Here is a 20,620-nt window from a genome sequence, read left to right on the forward strand (position 1 = left end):
AACTATTTATATCATTCCTGCATGTAATTTTTTCTCATTGAGCTGTATATTTTTGAATAATCATCAATTTCGAAGTTCAACTTAGAAGTCTTTTCATTATAAATGAGTAACCATAGAGCTGGTCCTAAAAATAATTCCGTACACCCGGCCATTTGTTGACATCATAACACTCTTTGAAATTTGATGCATTTCTCCCAAAATGTTTAAAGAACCCTCAAGTGTTATTTCTAAAATTTTCTTCAGTATATACTAGAGAATAGATTGGTCTGGAAGAAAAACATCACCTGTTAAAAGTTTTAAAAATTAAATTATGTGATCAAAATGTTACTTAGGCTAAATACAAATGCATGTTAGCAGAACATTATGTTTCAGGGTATGCTTATGAAAATCGAGACTAGCTCTGATTCATAATAAAAATTTGTTTTCCTCAGCTAGTATCCTCAGTTGTTGCTTAAAGGAACTACCATGTGGGGCACAGGCTATTTTATCTCACCTTCTCTAACAAAAATGTCAAAATATATTTGTGGTGTGGTGGATGCCTTCTCGGAGAAGACAATGGCACCCCACTCCAGTACTCTTGCCTGGAATTTCCCATGGACGGAGGAGCCTGGTAGGCTGCAGTCCATGGGGTCGCTGAGAATTGGACACAACTGAGCAATTTCACTTTGACTTTTCACTTTCATGCATTGGAGAAGGAAATGGCAACCCACTCCAGTGTTCTTGCCTGGAGAATCCCAGTGATGGGGGAGCCTGGTGGGCTGCTGTCTATGGGGTCACACAGAGTCGGACATGACTGAAGTGACTTAGCAACAGCAGATGCCTTCTCAGGCCTTAGAAATGAAAACTCAGTTTTGCTATAGAGAAGATAAGTAGTTTATTAGCTAAAGTATTAAATATTTTGGCAAATGCCAAGTGGTGGCCATAAGCTGTTAAGACAATGCAATAATTTGGGTTTTCGACAGATAGGAAATTACGACAGTGAAAACTACCATTGACTTCTTGGCATTTTCAAGTTATTTAAATGACTGGATTAAAAAAAACTTTTCAGCTGATGGACATAGAGTTGATAGTGCACCCAACTGCCCTTAGCAGTTTTTACACATGTAAGTTGAAGTGGCAATCTAATGTCTAGCAAAAATATCCCAAGGAAATTGCTAACGTTAAAAAAAAAGAGAAAAAGCATCTTTGCTGTGTTGTACTTGGAAATGGATTTAACTCCCTTCGTATTCTGCTCTAGTAAATACTATTGTTAACAATGCAGTGTCTGTACTAGAACACTGGTTGATGCCCTCGATACACAGTAATGCATTATCCCAAGATCAACTTGGTTTGAGTTTCATCAGGATCTGAGGATTTTATTCTAGTTAATACTTATACAGTAGGCATAGAATAGTATAAGTGGTAGTTCACTAACCTCAGAAATGACTTGTGGTACTTAACTAAATTTTGTATTCTTGGCCTCTCCATAGATCCTCAGAGTATGTAAACATGAGACCTAAAATATATTTTTAGTATGTTCCCCAGTTGATTCTTGTGCACAGCGAGTTTGAGAATTACCTAACTAGAGGATAACTGGTGAGTTCCTGCAGCTGTCTCAATCCAAATTAAGCTTTCTATAATCAAATTTAATGATCAGTTTTCTTTATGAATAAAAAAATAGGATTATTGCTTCATCAAATTTTTATGATCACCAATGTGACAGAAAACAGATTGTACACTAATACAGTGTATGATTACAGGCTGAAATTCACCTCAAAATTTTAAAACTCTTTTCTCCTTTGAATGTAGAACTAAATACAAACATAAATAAGTCTGGGGAATATACACATACACATGATTTACTAGTGCTTTACCGTTTCATGTTCCTACTCCAAAATTAAAAATGCAAGTTGCCTTTTTGGATTAAATCTTTCCAAAGATACTGCAGTAATTTAAAGTAAACCTTACTTATGACTAAGAGAAGAGCACATTTTAGACTAATCAGTGTTTTCAGAATGTAATTTTTAGCCCTGATGACATCATGTTCTTTGACTTCAGATCAGGAAGAGTATCAACATATGAAAAGAGCTGAAGTTACCAAATCCAACGTCTTACTCAAAAAGATAGTTGCCTCAACATCAATTCTGACAAGTCATCTAGTTTCAACGTTTCTGCTTCAACATTTCTGTTGATGGAAATCTCACTTCATGAAGCATTTAATACTGTGGGATAGGCACCTTAATATAGAGAACAAAAATTTGTCTCAACTTCCACCCGCTGGTTTGAGACTTGCCCTCTTCATTTAAATCCTTCTTGTATTTGAAGACAGCTACTATGTCTCCCCATAGTTGTCTGCTGTCTCTCTTCCGAGGGCTGCATCTGATCAACTCAATTCTTCCCATATGTGACACCTTTGAAACTGCTAGGCATTTTGAAATTTGTGATTTCTCTAACTGAACTACTTTTGTCCCTTTGTGAATACAAAATAATGTTACCTTAAAATTGTTGGCAATTAGGTTTGCTTAAATACAGTAATTATCCCACTTAAACATGTTTTCAATCAATGACAGAAACTCAGTCATCCAGTTCAATTCCTTACCTTGTACACAGAACACTGTCCAGCCAGTCTCTCCTTGGTTACATCATGTGAAGTTGAATTTAATGCCTTACAAATCAACTCTTTTCAAAATCTTATCTCAGTTACATTTTAATATTGTGCCGAAATCTTATCGGTTGTAGTTCTGCCCTTCAGTTACACAAATTAGTCTTTCACTGACAGCTCAAGTTTGATACCTGAAGACAGATTATTGGTTCCTAAGTTTATTCTCTAATGCTACACATTCCTTCTTCCTGGTGGGTTTTTTTTTTTAATACTTTAACATATAATGAGGATATTCAAAAACCTTACCTCTGATGCTATGCTTAAGACAACATATTAATCCATGTAAAACACTTAGTGTGTTGCTTGGTAGCTAGAATGCACGTCACACTTTCTCCTGCCTTCCCTAGTCATGGTAGCTCTAAAAATACATCAAACTTTCCTATCTTGTTCTGAGCACTGTACTTGTGTTAACGTAGTTGAAGATTACATTAGTTGTTTTTGGCAATAGAATAACAATTTGACCTACATATGAACAACTTTTAAGCCATGGTATATCCCACCAGCCTTTATTCTTTTAATAGCAACCAAAGTGCAAAACTAAGTAATTTTTCTGGTGCAATGTATCCTATTTGATGTAATTTTAAAAGATTACTGGGTTAGATTGAGATTTCCAATTTTGACTTTTAATGTGTTTATTTGCTCATCTCCTAGATTTGTCATTTATTCATGGTATGATCTAATTCATTAGTGATGCTGTAAAACTAGCAGCAAAGAGAGAAACTTGACATGCCATTATGATATATGTTTTAAAGACATTGAGATATATTTGGCTTATGTCATTTTCCAGAGACTGTTTTAGAACCAGTTACCAGGTATTCCTGTATCTTCTTTGTTAACTCACAGACAAACCATGGTTAAGAGAACGTTAAACATGGACATCCCCTTTCTTTACACATATACACACTTAATTTCTCAGCAATTTTTTTGCAAGATTGATGCTATTAAGCAAATTTAAGTGAAAATAAGTGAGTCCTCCTTTGCAGCCATGCTCAGGTGCAAAAGAATGGAAGATCTATGGTTTTGGAATGAAGGAAGATTCAAAAGGATTAGCCAGAGTGGGAAAAATTTTACAGTTTTGAGAATTGAAAATACCTAAAAAGATTCTTTTAAAAATGGAACTACGGCAGAAAGTTATTTCAAAGCCCACTGCTTTATTTTCAAATTGGAATTATCCATTTATACCAATCAACATGTATTTATCAAGCACCTACTGTGTCCCAGGTTCAGTGGCAAAAAGGAAAAGACCAATGAAACTGGAAAAATTTATATACTGTGAGAATTTAAAATTTCATTTAATTAAAATGTTGTATCCAGTGAAACTATCTGTGCAGTGAAAAATTCCTAAAGGTGAAATTTATCATATTACAGTATCACCACAAGCAGCACAGAATATATCTGAAACTAAACAGCTGAAAGGACTTTCTTTTGCAACTAAGTAGCTTTTGTTTCAGAAAGCCAATTACAGTATAATCACAAAACTTATTTAGCAAATGTATGTGTCACTAGTTATAGAGGGAAAAGTTAACAGAATTAAATCTAAGGCAACTGGAAATATTAGTTTAGGTCAACTTCTGTCCATATGTAACCACAAATTATAAAACCAAGGAATATAACAGTGTGCTAAACAGTTTAGTATTTTAAAGATTTCAGATAGAATTTTTAAACTTGGATTTGAAGTCAAGAACATGGCAATTTCTGCTATCAACAAATTATAAAAAGTTTGTTTACATGTAAGAATTTTCTCATTTTGATGATTCAGAGTAAAAAAGAACTCAGAAAACTGGAAAAATATGCACTTAAAACTTTGCATATAGCAGTTAAAAACAAACAAGTAGAAAGCCAAACCACTTGATGAGCTATCTTGTTTTTGTGACTTATTCACACAGTCCCAATCGTGATAGTGGTATGTTTATACTTGTAAGAATAAAGAGCCCCTTCCATTTTTTTCTTTTTCTTTTGATTATGTAGGAAAAGTTACATTTTACATAGTATATTATTATGAAAAAATGTGATCTGCTTTTAAGAAATTGATTTCTGGATTTAATTCTTATTTATGCCAAGTTAGGTATGTGTTCTGTGAAGTTTTTATCTGCACAAAAGTTAAATTACGTAAGTACCATCTTCCTACATAAGAGATGCTTTGGTTTAAATGTAAAGATTATAAAATCTTGATACTTTGATGTCAGTTTCTCATATCTCAAAATACATAGAAAAAGGTAAGTCTTGAGTCATTTTATATTCAATATACAAATAAGTTTATGTTTCATTTTCAAACATGATTTAGTAAATGTCAATTAACTTTCATTCTTCATAGAAAAAAATTGCTTAAAATGAAAATTTTAAAGAAAAACTCATTGCTTTAAAAAAAAATTCCCATCTCTAGTTCTACTTTCATAACTTCAATATTTATCTTTAAATGGAAAAGAATCCATCAGCGTGTATGTGAAATAACCAGGCAAGCAAACTGAAGGGAAAGATGATTCCACTTCTCTTTGGCTTAATTTGTACATTATTTCTTTAAGATATATCTCAAAGGTCTATTAAATTTCTTATACACTTCTCACAAAAGCAAAGTGTTTTGATTGGGTGTCTGGAGTGTTCAGAAGTTTTATTTCTAATGCTGTTATTATTCACTTAAAAAATAGTTTTCTTTGTTTAGACTTGGTTAACACTAAGAATGTCTACATTTTTAACCTGCAAATGAAATGGTATATGGTTCCATTAAATGAGCTGTCAAAAGCAAAAAAAAAAAGACTGCATTTTAAATTGTTCAGTCATACCATTCAGTTGTAAAAGTTTTTCTTCTCTGTTTTTTCATGTTGAAGAAATAAGTTCACAATTTCAAATCAAAGTCAACACTGCAGTGAGGAGAGCTTTTCTACTTTATTACAAAGAGAAGAAGCCTTTATGTGGTCAGAAAATACAAGATTGATCTTTTTTTTCTCTTCCTATGAAACGCTGCTGTTCAAACAGCCAGAGTGAATTGTCTCAGTTCACGTCTTTAAGTCCCATCACATTCACTTGGGTATGGATGTCCTTGGCTGCTGAAAATCTGGCCCTTTAGTGCACAGGGCGACAAAGTCCCCTGACCAGCAGTTCCAGAATGTCCCATTTTCATATATTGCATCCATGCACACCTCCTAAAAATGAGGTACAGCAGGGCAAACATTTTCCAAAATAGATGTCATATATATAATATATACACATTCGTACATACATACCTTTATTCATGTGATGTCCAAAAATTTAAAAAAAATGTACACATTTATTACAAAATCGTAACAAAGACTGGACAGTGTTTTGCTCATTCTGGAAAGATGAAGCTCAGTAATAACACAACCCTGGAAACCATCCAGAGATTGTGGCAATATCTTTCTTCTAAACAGTCAGATATTCTTGCGTTAAGCTTGGCGAAACTGCCTTTCAAAAACAGAAGGGGAAGTAAAATGAAGGAAGCAGACCTTGCTCATCTTTCCAAATGAAATACGAGAAGGATCTTCACATAAAAATGCACAAACATTTGTTATTTTATTACCAATAGTGCTACAATGAACAATGCAAATTTTGTGGTCTAATTCTGTTGAGTCTCTTGTGGGTTTTCTTTTTTTACATTTTAGAAACTAAATGGTAAACTTCTGTCAGTGTACTTGCTTGTCTTTACAGACCCAAGTCTGTCTGCTGGCAAAAAAAAAAAAAAAATAAATGAAAAAAACTTCAGACCCTGCTCGAACTAGAGAAAAACAAATTACAAATTTAGTTGTTGGGCAGCACATAATTAGTAAGGCAGGACCTCAAATGGTGACCCTTTGCGTAAGCCAATTGCCAGATCCTCAAGGAATTAAAACCAGGGTGCCTGAGCCACATCAGTTCTGCAGTTATGTTGAGTATTGTGCTGAGACAGCCATACCCCAAGAAAAGGGAAGTCTTTTTTTAGAAGGCTTGCTGAGCAGGGTTGTAGTTGAAGGTGGATGGCAGGTGAGGCCGTTCTTCTAATTTGTCATATTCCAGATGGAACTCCTATAAAACCAAATTTAAAAATTTAGATGATTTCCTCTCTCTCTGATCTCAGATTTTTGTCAAAATATATTTACTATATGAACAAATAAAATACCTACAAGAAATACGAATGAAGAGATATACCAACTTTTTTTCCCCAGTAAGTAAAATATAGCTTGAAGAAAAATAATGTGCTGTAGTTTCTATCTGATAAATACAAAAATGTAGACTTTCTGCATAAAAGTCAGAGACTAGTCATGAGCATCTATTTTATGACACAGAAATTTTATGCATTTTTTTTTGCTCAAAAATAAAAGTTTGAAGGGAGCAATTACTGTATTGCTAATAAAAAGTATTAAAAATTATAATTTAAAGTAAAGCTACCTTCAATGAAGTATAAAACTTAAAAATCTTTTTTCCATGAAAAAAGTTTGGAAATAAAGGATTTCTCTATTTGTCTTATCACATGTTTTTTAAAAAACAAACATTAAAGTTATTTTAAGGTCATTATCTGGGGAAAACTCACACCTCTCCAGACTTTTCATTTCACAATCCTCAAATCCTGAAAAGATGTAACTGCCACCCCAAAACTGACAGTGCTTTTGCTACAGGCACATCTGAAGATGAACTATATATAGCTCATTTTAATTAAACTTTCAAAACACTACATGAGCTTTAAAATTTAAGAATGATAAAGCAAATTCTTCATACTTCACCAAGATCGAGAAGAGAGATGAAGAATATAACTTTGTATATTAAAAAAAAAAAACCACCTTTTTAAACCAAAAGGCCAGAGGTTCTAAAATTATTAATTCTACAACCTGTATTCAGGTAGCACAAACCATCTCAGTTAATCCCATTTAAAACATTATGAACCATTATATGCACTACATACTAAAGAAAGTCAAGTAATGTCAGTACCATGGCTTAATATATTTTACCTGTTTTATTTCAAATTAATTCATGATAGATATTTTCATTATTAAATTAAGTGAAAATTTCATTATTACAATGAAAACCTAGGTCATGAGTTATAAAACCAAATATTTAAAATTTTAGGATATTACAGTAAGAATTTATAGAAATAGCAGGTATCAGAAGCCTAGTATGTGTCAAAACTAGAGACAGAACTAGTTTTGTTCTCATCTTCATAACTGAAAAGTAGACATCATTATCTTCATATTTGCATTGGAGGAAAATGAAGCTCACAAGTAACCTGCCCAAGTCATACAATAACTGGCAGATCAAGGAGTAGGATCTAGACCTGTAGGACACCGAAGCCCATGATTTTTCCAGTATAACACACTATTTTTAGCCCGAGATCCAAAACTACTTAATTACACTTCTATCCAGAAATAATGTTGAAAAAATTCAGTCCAGTGATTGTAAGGCAGGCACACTGTGATGACTTTTAAGAAGTTCACTTTAGCGTTAACTAAGGCACAGAGCTTATTTGCTTATCAGTAAAACTTTAGCAAACACCAGCATCATCATCATACTCAAAATAGCCTTCCTAAAGCTTTGTGTAGGCACCTCTCCCTCTCTAGATACCCTGTCTAGGTTTTAAAAGAATTTATTGCCTGGCTAAAGATAAGTATCTAAATTAGTGGAGAAAGTATCTTCCCGTTGTATTATTCTTTAGAAATTAAAATCGGCTAACTTTAGATTCAAAATATGTATAGTTATTGGGTATAAAGTGTGTTTGTAGCTGACAAATCATATACTCCACTATCTGAGATATAGAAATTAAAATTATGTTCCATTGTCCTGTCCTCATCATTGTACACTGGTGAATTACACTGTATATTATCAGAATTTAAACTAGAGTAACTTCATCATATTAGAAGATCAATCTAAACCTAGGGAGTAAATATGATAATTAAAATCTCAAAGACTTTATATATCAGAGATTCAGAAATTAAAGAGATCAAATTTGGTCTCATTTTAAAAATCTTTTTGTCTATGTCTTTTTATTTTTCTTAAAAGACATAAAGACTTAAAAGACTTTTTCTTTGTTCCCTAACTTTACTGATATCTTTTTTACATATTTATCTTACATGTACACACATACCACACATCACATACACACTTTTGTATAATCTGTAGGGGCAAGAAGTGTGTCTGTTTTGTGTATCACTATCTACTGCCCAGAATACTGAGAATACTACTGAGTTGCCAGACTCCCAGCAGGGGTATAATTAATGGCTAATGAATAAATAAACATAAATTTTCATTTGTTTTAGGAACAGAACACTTAAAATTTTTAAATATTCTAAGATTAGGTATTCAAAGGTCTATGCATATAATTGCTTTAATGGAAAAAAAGATTTGTAGATGACAGTTAGATGGTTTAAAGACTAGAAAGAGTTCTAGGCACTAAAAATCACATTTATAGTAGGTTATGATATGATAAAGGATCCTAAACATTAAAAATCCTACTCAGTGTTGGACCCATAAGGTAAACTCAGCCTGAAAGAATTCTGACACTTTAATAAGTCTTTATAGTTTGAGAAAGCTATTTTCACCTAAAAATTCTGTGGATAAAATTATTTTAAAAATCTTACTCACTGAGACTATATATAACAAATTTTTAAATTAATAGGATATTTAATAATTCCAACTTAATTACATAGGACAGATCACACAGTGTGACAACAAAATAGATTATCTAAAAAAGAATAAGCAAATATGATGTAAAATTTTTTTTGCATATGTTTTTTTGGTTACAGTATCAAAATTTTTATGAAAATACATTATTGAGATATAGGAAATTCTTTATATAAATAATGGGGCTGTATCCTAGAAATCAACAGAAAATTTTAGGGGAGAAAGCATACTTCTGATTTAAATAATCTAATCCCTTACTTAAAGTATTAAGTAATTTGCAGAAGTGAAATACAAGTATGACTGAAAACATGATTACGGTCTCGATCAGGTCAGTATTTTTCAATAATACCATGATAACATCAAGCTATTAACTTATAATACTATTTCATACAGAAGGCTTCTTATCAGTTGATGCTATTAAATTCATGTTCTTTACCTGTGAATAATAAACCACAATCACTTTACAGATGGGGACTTTGACTTGGGACATGGCACATCAATGGAAGACAGTTTGCTGAAGTCTGTTAATAAATATACTATGGGATTCTTAATTCCTAATCCAATTTCTAGAAAAACAGTGAAAACATCCTTTAAAAAAACAAACCCCAGAAGCCTTTGTGAAAAGTTTATTCTGTGAATATAACATAAAAGTTTTAAGTCCATGAATTTTTAAAATAGAATCAAAAGAAGAGAGCTGCATATTAATACTTGATAGAAACCAGTATTTCTGCTTATTTTCATTACTATGAAGATAATTTTGTTGAAGAATATCAGTGCAAGTGGCCAACAAATTACTTTAATAAAGATTTCTCAAAAATAGTTTAATAATGATATTTCTCAAATTTTATTTTTCACTTCACAGCTAAACATTTTAAAGGTAAAAGTTAGGCAAATGCTCAACTTAGACAGGAGAGATCAGACAAAACTGGGTAAAATTATTACTTTACATACACACACAAACATATATAATTTTCTTTAACATGACATTTACCTGAGAAATTGCTTTCATGGGAAATTAGGGAATTTATTAATGTTCAAGTTGTTTCTGAATATTTCTCTTTCTGGAAAACTGGTTTTTTTTTTCATGTAAGTTGATTTCCTCACAGATTTCAAACTAAAATTCAACTAAAATTACACATCTACTGATGCAAATATCTATTTCTTTTTGCATGTATTTGGAATAATTTATGATCTTGAGCAAAAAGCTTCAAATGAGTAGAACAAACTTCAGTTATTTACTATTAGAATTTTTCCCTTCCAAAGATACTCCTCCTATAGAATGAGGTTCTCTAACTATGGTGTCAAGGACCAGCACAATCACTGGCATCACTTGGGAATTTGTTAGCAAAGCAACTTCTCATGTCCCACCCACAGACCTACTTGAACCAGAAACAAAGCAGGTTGGCCCAGCAACCTGCCAGATGATAAAACAAGGCCTCCAGATAATTCTGAAGCAAGCTAGAACCGCTGACCTAACAATAATCAGAATTTCTCCATCTTGGAATTATAGTAATCTATAATAATAACACTGATAAAAACAACAACAAACTACCACAACTACTCTCCCATATCAAATACCTAACGTATGCCAAGCAGTGCACTCAGTGTCTATGTGTGCCTGTGTAATCTCAATTAATCTACATGATAATCAGAGGCAAAAATCATTCTGATTTAAAAGATAAGGAAGAGAGAGAGAGAGAGAGAAGTTGCTCAGTTATGTCTGACTCTTTGTGACCCCCATGGACTGTAGCCTACCAGGCTCCTCCGTCCATGGGGTTTTTCAGGCAAGAGTACTGAAGTGGGTTGCCATTTCCTTCTCCAGGGGATCTTCCTGACCCAGGCATCGAACCCAGGTCTCCCACACTGCAGGCAGACGCTTTACCGTCTGAGCCACCAGGGAGAGGAAGCAGGTATGGAAAGGAAACTAGTACAAGGTCAAAGTATAAACAGCGGAAACAGGAGTTAAATTCAAATCCTGATACGACAGTTATGGTTTTACTTCATTATATTTATTAAAGAACAGGTAATATACACAATGTCCTGTATACTATTTGTAAGTAATTATTTGTATTTAACTAAAGGTTAGGTCATGAATCTACCTTTTAAAGTCAAGAGGTGCATATTAGAATTGTTAAAATAACTCAAGTACAGTGTAGAGTGGTATCTAGACTTGGACTGAGAAACAATGACACTTACCATTAGAGAAATACCCCAAAATATAATAATGAGAAAAGGTTTAACCTTTTGTATGTGTCGTCATCTTTTTTTTTTTTTTTCTCGCCGCCGCCTCTTTCTGCCCCCTCATCTTTTTTTTTTTTTAGCTCACCTTTTCAGTTTTTTTTTTTCATGTTTTATATGAAGTCTTTTAGGGATGTAAAATTTTGTAATAATTATCTGGTAAGCATCTTATCTTTTAAAAATATTTTACTCTTCAGTTTAGTAAAGCTGATTAAAAAAAAACACTAAAAAATTATTCAATGAAAAGAAGTAGTTTTTTCTGTTTAAATTTAATAAAACCAACAAAACTAACTCTTTAGTTTTTAATTCTTAAGATCTGTCAGTGGAAAGAACATTCAGAGAAATCCTGAAGTTATGAAATCAGACACTGTGAACTATATTTTCTACTAGGCAGAGTAAGTACCTACAAAAGGAACTAAACACAAATGTGTAATATGCCACAGCACTGATGAAAACTACATGTGGGACAGTTAGAAAGGTGTTTTTGTGAGGAAAAGTTGCAAACCAAAACAATTTTCCATTGGCCTCTTCCCCCCAGTTATTTCACATACTAGTCAAAGGAACAATCATGATTAATGCTTACAATTTTCTTTCTTTATATTTACTTGCAAATAAAAACTCAACCAAATTTCCTACAATGAGTGCAAGTGTTTAAAAAGTCTATGTCTATTTATATACTGGTTTTAAGAAAAAATCTCATATTTGCTTACTTTAAAGTAATAATAATATAAGAATACATGACCGGGATTGAAAGAGGGTATCTTTATTTTACAACTGAGCAGACACAAAAATATTTCAAATGTCACCAAGGCTTGTGAAAAATTACAAAATTTCTTACCAAGTTCAATCATTTTCCTAAACTACAGGTAAAATGAACTACTTCCAGATACTCTCCCAGAATTTAAAACAAGCCAAGGAGGTGGAGACAAAGGACTCAGCAAATATCTGGCACATTATTAGAATGGATGTACTGGTACATATAAACAGATAAAAGAAGACACTTCTTATTAAAATCTAGATTTAAACATTTACACATTTGCACACGGAAAAAAATATACCTTAGCTACTTTCCTCCAGTTAAGACAGTCAAAGAAGTAATATGTTCCCCTCTCATATGTATTGGTTTTCATTGTTGGCTCCATGCCTGGTGCCCTGGTAATCCATACTCGTTCTTCTTTGTGGTATCTCCAGTCACGGTTAAAACTTCAATTTTTAAGAGAAAAAGACAATTAATTTTTTCCTGTGGCTCATATCAAACATTTTCTACATCTTGTAAAACACTTTTCAGAAAATAATCAACACAATAACTATATGAATATTGATGCTTCTTTACCCTGATTTTTATTGTTATTAAATACAAACCTAGTAAAATAAATATAGGAAAAGACTTTTTAAATTTCTCCCAAAACCACACTCTTTAATTAATACACACATCTTTATTTTTATGCAAACAAAATGAGATCTTAAAAGCTCTACGAGCAATGTGATAAAAAATTTGGCAGACCAAATAAAGATCCAGTGTTCCAGAAACTTCACTCCTTTTTCATTCTTAATATTCAACAGAAATTGAGATATCTATTAAAACAAACAAAAATCTCAACTATTTGTGTTATTTTGTAAGAAACTAAATGCAAAGCCTATTTGAATTAACTAAATTCACATAAAATTTGTAACTAATTTCAAATTTTAAAATATTTAGAAAATTCTTAATGAGTGTATTACTTTTATTTTTTATTCAGATCTCATTGATCCTAAATTCTCAATAGCCCAAAGGATATCCATTAATATTCACATAAGAATTAATGACAGTTTACACCACCTGTAAACCAGGGAAGTAACATCCAAAGGAGGTAAATGTACCACAAAAAATGTCTCTGGTAGAACAAACCTCCATGCAAACAAATTCCCTCCTATCAATACAATGAGGAGTTACTTTAGACATATATTTTATATATGTTTATATATTTTTAGACATAAATAAGATATGAGACAGAACTGCCAGTGATGGATGAATGAATGACTGATGAATTTATTTATGTATGGAGTAAATCAAAAGGAACAAGTAACAAATGCTGTCTTACAAAAAATGAGGGAAAACATGGAAAAAAACAAATTCTCAACTGAGAAATTAAAAACAATTTATTACCAACACAGTGAATTTTACATTTTAAAAGTATCTGATCCAATGCCATTTATAGGAATGTTAATAATGTTAAATAATATGTTAATAATATAAAATACTTAACTCTATAAAAAGGTCTCCCAATCATTACGTCGTAAGTTTTTGCTAACAATTCACTTTATAGTAAACACGATTAATAGAATGTCTATTGCTAACAAAATGCTACCAACTGGACATATAAAAAAATGACACAGAATTTTTATTCTTAGAGCATCAGGTAAAAACAGAAATGCTCAGAAAAACAATATATTTAATGGACCCATTTCTTAATACTAGTTTATTTAAGTTGGCCAACCGGCTTCTGATAATAACTATGGAGTTCATTTTATCAATACTTCAAAATATACAAGAAATATGCATAGTGCCTTGCCCTTGTAATGCTGAATATATATAATAAATGATGAAATTCACTGTCATTAGCATTAAGTGGTTCCACAAGGAGAAAGATGACCCACAGTTGTGGACCGTATCTTATACTTCATTTATTTATAAAAATCAGATTTACCAAATGCACAAATCAAGCTGATCCTGACCTCTTACAAATTTAGGGTTATTTAAGTTTGAAAATGCTTTTTATGTATACAGCTAAAAGCAAAACAACTTTAATTTCTTGATGAATATTTCCATTCTAAAAACAAAGACAAAAGACAAAAACTACAGCCATTGTCATTAAAAAGAAAATCTTTTAGAACAAGATCTACCATAATAACAAAAGTTTTTAAAAATACTTTGAACATACAGCTCTACTGCAGCTAAAAGTTGTAATACGTCTCCTCCGTTCATGTAATAGAGATAGAAAAGAAGGTCTTCTCCGTATCGGCCAAGTTTTATTGCAGCCAGCTGGAAAAGATACATTATTCTGAAATGTAAAATGAGTTTGAAAATCCTAACATATAGCTGATTCCACTAAAGTAAAAATGTAAAGATAAAACAGAAACTCCTCTCTGCAGCAGATAACTGCCATTACATGATTACAGAGGTAAGTTATATAATTTTAAAGGGGAGTTTCATCATTTGAATGACTGAAGTCACTGAACAATTATTTCTGATATATCTATTTTATGTATTAACAGGAGGAAAAAGCTAAATAAAACTTCTGAGCAAGCTCTAATGCTGTCTTACTTGAGGGTCTATTAATAATCAACGTGGCAATAATAGTGGAACACTGTGTTCAGCAAAAAAGGACTTACATTCAAGTCCTAGTTTCATTACTTACTAATATGACCATATCCAAGTTCTGTAATGTGTCTGACCTTTCAATTATAAAACGTAGTCAACAATACCAACAAGAATTACTAAAAATGTAACTGAAATTAAGTGATAATGTGAATGCACTTTGTAGAGTGCTTGATACATACAAGCCTTAAATATTAACTGAATTTACAACTGAAAGTGATTCACAAAATGGTTATGTACTTTTAGCAAAACACAGATAAGTATAAAAATCATAAAGGGATACATTCTTTATTTTGTTTAAATGGATGACTAAAAGATGGCTACTCTATATGTCACTCCACAGAGGAGAAACAACCGCCTAACAAACTATCAAACACAAGTTCAATAGTCTCAAATTCTGACATTAAAAATAAATATTTTTTTATCTCTTTATTTACACTTGTATTTAAATGTTTGTTTAGTTATTGTTACACATTCTTGGAATGTCATTTTTCTCTCCTCTCATATTATCCCCATTCAAGCAACAGTCTTCAATGTGACAAATTATCCTAAGGCATTATTTCTTAAATTATTACAAGAAAAGGTTCTGGAACGCTCAGGTAATTGGAGCAATAAATGAGTGCTATCGTGGAAGTGGCAGCAAATCACATAATCCATAAACAGAAAAAACTAGCTCTACCTCATACTTCTTGTCTTCCATCTACTCAAGACATACTGACAAATACATGTTTCTCTTTACTTGCCTATCTGCAACGTCAATATCCATTTGACTACACAAACTGCGTGGTACAGATGCAGGACACTATTTATATATATTTATATTATACATATTTATACACGTAACACAAATATATAATTTTTAACAAATTATACGTATCCTTTCACATGACCAAAATCTAGTCCCCTAAAGCAGAAGTGTTTTCTTTCTTAGAATAATAATAAAAAGATTAAAGCTGTAAACTCTTAATAGTTACCTATTACTAGAAATTTAGGTAATTAAAAATAGAAAATAAGCCAAAAAAGTCAAAGATAATAGCTTTAAAATGTAATGTATTTTTTTCATTAAAAACATTGTAGTATTCATAAAGAAAAATCTTTCTTATTGATAGATACATAAAATGAAAATATCAGGAGGAAATTTTCAAATTTTCCATGTTACTTTGTTCCCATCAACTGTGGTTATGGTTACACCCTGTTATTAACAACGATAAAAAAGATTTTACTGGTCCTAACATTCTTTTTAAAATATTTAAAAAATATAACCCAGACCTCATCAAAACACAAGATTATAAACAAAAACAGAAATTAAATTGTTACATATAACAAAATGGACATACAAAAACATACCCCTGAGACCACTGCTAATTATTTCAAAAAACTATGCTGTCAGAATTGAAAAACAGTACCTAAAAACAGATAAATTCATGCTGACTGAGTAGAATAATAAACTACACTCACCTTATCCCTAATGTGAATGTTCGTTAAGTACTCAGATGGAACATGGAAGTCTGGATAATAAAATGAAAAAAGCCTTATTAACTGATTCTCAGTTATAAACACATTTTTTAAAGGTCTAAACAAAAATAGATTATCCTACCTATGTCTTGAGGTCGACAAGGTGAAGATGCCCAGGGTGATGCAAATTTGGGGTAGAGATTTCTGAATAAGGGGAAAAAAAACCATTCTGAAGTCCAAAGCAGAAAAAGAGATTTCTAATTTTATTTTAGGAAATCAGGAAAAACAATGACTTAATACATTAAGATGCACATCCTCAAACTTTCAATTTCTTTTCTTGGTTTTACTATGACTTACACAGCAGGAAACTGAAACAAGGTTAAAAAATATACTTCCATATGTGCACATTTGTATATATAAAAACTACTTCAACTCAGAATGCTTTAAATTCATTAATACTATGTATTCAAGTAAAATTACTTTCCCATTTTTATAGCCAGAAAAAAAGTAATTATTACAAACAAAAGTTCAAATTCAGCAAACATTTACAAAGTATCTATTATTATATACCTGGCACTAGGTGCTTATACATTAGCAAGCCTAACAAAGATCATCAACAACATGAAACTTACTTTCTGATTGAGGATGGTGGTTTGGGAGGGAGACAGACAAAAACAACTGAGAAATGAAAAACATGAAGCAGCATGGCAGCACAGACAATCTTACAGACAAACTGAGGTTACCAAAAACGACAAAGTCAAAGGGATGACTAGAGGTGAGCAGCTGAGGTATCGTGAAGAGTAAAATTTCTGGAGGAGAGAAATTCAAAAAGCTGCGATTTCAGGGTTTAGGAAAGACTGCTGCTGCTGCTGCTGCTAAGTCGCTTCAGTCATGTCCGACTCTGTGCGACCCCATAGACGGCAGCCCACCAGGCTCCCCCGTCCCTGGGATTCTCCAGGCAAGAACACTGGAGTGGGTTGCCATTTCCTTCTGTAATGCATGAAAGTGAAAAGTGAAAGGGAAGTCGCTCTGTCCTGCCCGACTCTCAGCGACCCCATGGACTGCAGCCTACCAGGCTCCTCTGTCCATGGGATTTTCCAGGCAAGAGTACTCCAGTGGGGTGCCATTGCCTTCTACTATATATGTGTATATAGAAACTGCCAAATTATAAGAGGAATATTACTATAAAGTGAGAGTGATACAGCAACTAACATAAGAGGGGATGACCCAGAGTCAGCAGATATCAGCAACTATGAGTGGTAGAAGATGATACAATTCGAACACATACATTAAAAACTGTAGGGAGGTATTATACACAAATATAGAAGAAAAGAAAAAAACTTACTCGGGAGAGTTCAAGTTGAGGCCTAATGTTGTTAAGTCACTTCCTAATGCAAGATGTACCATTCCTGGGTCTGTCTCTGCTGCCCTGATAAATGTTAACAGGCCAATCATTCCAAATTGGTCCGTCACCATCCCTTGGGGAATGTTAGTAACCCGACCTGGATAAGAAAAACATAGTCGTTTCTATCTTTTAGGAAAAAGGAAATAAATAAATAAATTCTATAGTATCTTTGATATATTCTATAGAGTCTCACCATCAGGTAACACCTGGATCCCTTTTTTCTGCTGGTTATTATTTTGTGTCGTTGAACTTTTATCTCCAGGGAATTTGGGTCCATCTGTACTTGAAGTTGTCTTGCCAGATGTATTCAAATTCTAACAGGATAAAAAAAATTAAATGTGACGTTAAAATCTGTTAAGTGTAAAAATTTCAAGTTCATATAGTAATACTTTTTTACTCATTTTTATTATATTTAAGTTGGCCGTAAATTATTGTCTATTCTTCAAGTTCTACATGAAATTTTTTGTCTCCACAATTGTTCCATGGTATACAAATAAACCCTGTATTATACACCTTTGAGCATTTAAAGGACAAGAAATATATGGAAAATATTATTTATCTCGGATCTTCAGTCACAGACCAAAAAATCCATCTCTCTATCTTACAACTATTTGCTACAGGATACACTTGAAGTTATATTTCTCAATACCTTTATTTAGAAGACAAACTAAACATAGTATATTACCTAAAATAGCACCAAAAAAACCTCCAAGGTAAATCAGAATATATGAATCTTTAAAATTCATATCTATTTTAATTCTTACCCAATAATCTTCTTTATCAATTATTTTAACAATATACACCTTCCATCACACACACACACACAAAAGCACTATTTTCATTGAAATGTGGAAGAAATAAACACAATCGTTAAGTCAGAAACAGGAAGCTGAGTTGGTTGAATCAACACAGGAATAAAAATGTGTATAAAGATTCTTCAAGGAGAAAACTTACTCAAGAAAAACACAGCTCCTTAGAAGGCTATAATATCAAACTTCATGGGATCCAGCTGACAGGGACTATAATAAAAGTCTACATTAACTCTGAGAAGTTCAACAGAAATTTGCAAACCTATATGAAATAGGAGAAAAATAGGCTATCTTCTAAGTTACAAAGGTTTTCCACAGTTTTCAGAAGTTATATTACTACAGATATTCAAAATAAATAATTTTCTAATAGTATTTAATGTGTCCTTAATACAGACTATAAAACTATTAATATAAGAGAAATCTGAAGGGAAAAAACTATGTAACTCACATAGATAATTCTCAGTTACTTACAGATTTACTGTCATCGTTACTTGATGTTGGATCTTTATAACTGGAACCAGGTAATGCTGGAAAATCTTCATTGTGTATTGAGAAGTCCTGGGATTGCTCATTTGCTGGTTTTGTTACCATTCCAACTATATAATGAAAATAATCCAGAGAATTGCAATTGATATTTATGAAATTTTGCTACAAATTATAAAAAGTTAACTTCCCTCATGATAATATACCAAAAGGAATTTTTTTTATTATGCTATGAAAACACACTTCAAAAAATTAGTATTCTGGATAACAATGAATAACTAAATTTTATATAATTGATTAATAACTAAAATATACAAAATAATACAAGGGAAATAAGTGCTAATCCCATAATTCTAATCTAATGTCACACATAGATGCTGAAAAAACATAATCTGATATTGGTAACAATTACTAAAACTTTTTGTTTAAAAGCTTGCTTTAAATATTTGACTAGTTACTATAAATACCAGTTAATTGTCAAATAGCAAATGAACAGAATAAATTTTAAAGAAAATGTCAGTATTCTACTTGAAAGTGACTTACAGAGTGAGCAAATTGCAATCAATTATAAAACAACTCCATATTATTTCAGATTTTCTTGGACTCCATGTAATAGATGTAAAACATGCAAGAACTGGGAAGTAATCCTCCCACTATACTTGGCATTAGTCAGGCCCTTATTGGAGAACAATATCCAGTTTGGGGCTCCACAATTCAAGAACGATATGGAGAAACTAGAGATGGTCCAAGGAGAGCAACGGGAATGATTAAAGGGATGAAAAAATGGACCTATGAGGAAAGGTTAAAAACATTAGAGTCTGAACTGAGAATCAAGTAGCTAGGTACTCAACTTCCAGGGCAGATCATTTTTGCTTTTTTGGTGGGGAGGAAGGCTAATTAGGAAACATCTGAAAGTGAATAATAAAGTTTTCCCTTCTTCACATATTATTATTTGTATTCATATTCCGAAAGTAACATAAAACCATGTTGGTTGAAAATGGGAAAAGCAAGTATCTTAGAACTGATGAAATGATCCCTTTAAGTTCATTGTTTTTGCTATTAGTCTTTATCACATTCTACCAAAAGGAAACAATTATGTGCAAAGGATACAAAAAAATATGGTTACATTGCTGTTACATAATTTCCATGTCTAGCCAAATCTCTTTTATTAAAGATAGTGAAAAAGGGTATTAGTGGTGACCAAGAGTCTACACAAACTATATATACATGACCCATAAGCAGTTCTCAACAGGAGGCGATTTTTTGTTTGCATGAGACATGTGTCAACATCTGTGGTTGTCACAATGGCTGGGGAGGAGGGGGGCAGGGAGGGGGGCGTGCACAAAGGGTGGGAGTAGGGGTTGGGGTGCTACTGGGCATTGAGTAGGCTAGGGCAGGAATGCTGATAAACATTCTGTATTGCACAGGACAGCCTCTCATTTACAAGAAACTATTCATATGTCAGTAGTGTGGAGGTTGAGAAACTGGCTTAGAAAAAATCATCAGTGTATGGTTAGTCATTATTAATTACTAGGAATGTGAGAATGTATTCTTAAAAAAAAAAAGTGTGATGAACTGAACAAAGGCAAACCATAGATTATTAAGGTGTACTAAGGCAGAAATGCCAG

At 32.4% G+C, this 20,620-nt stretch overlaps 1 protein-coding gene across 21 annotated transcripts in view; it reads right to left on the minus strand.

Annotated features, from left to right (window-relative positions):
• Positions 1 to 5,505: 5,505 nt before the first annotated feature.
• Positions 5,506 to 20,620, minus strand: part of CNOT2 (CCR4-NOT transcription complex subunit 2) — a 131,923-nt gene continuing 116,808 nt past the window's right edge. For all 21 annotated transcript variants that reach the window (XM_086399991.1, XM_086399980.1, XM_086399987.1 and 18 more), the window contains 8 exons: positions 18,981 to 19,105; positions 17,894 to 18,014; positions 17,641 to 17,797; positions 16,438 to 16,499; positions 16,299 to 16,348; positions 14,404 to 14,504; positions 12,541 to 12,685; positions 5,506 to 6,658 (listed from right to left, as the gene is read on the minus strand). In XM_086399991.1, the coding sequence (XP_086256117.1) occupies positions 6,572 to 6,658; positions 12,541 to 12,685; positions 14,404 to 14,504; positions 16,299 to 16,348; positions 16,438 to 16,499; positions 17,641 to 17,797; positions 17,894 to 18,014; positions 18,981 to 19,100 (843 nt within the window). In that variant the 5' untranslated portion in view covers positions 19,101 to 19,105 and the 3' untranslated portion in view covers positions 5,506 to 6,571. The remainder of the gene's footprint in view (positions 6,659 to 12,540; positions 12,686 to 14,403; positions 14,505 to 16,298; positions 16,349 to 16,437; positions 16,500 to 17,640; positions 17,798 to 17,893; positions 18,015 to 18,980; positions 19,106 to 20,620) is intronic.

Source organism: Bos grunniens, chromosome 5 (assembly GCF_055505025.1).
Source record: "Bos grunniens cultivar Pamir isolate PY7600 chromosome 5, Bosgru_T2T1.0, whole genome shotgun sequence".
Taxonomy (NCBI): domain Eukaryota; kingdom Metazoa; phylum Chordata; class Mammalia; order Artiodactyla; family Bovidae; genus Bos; species Bos grunniens.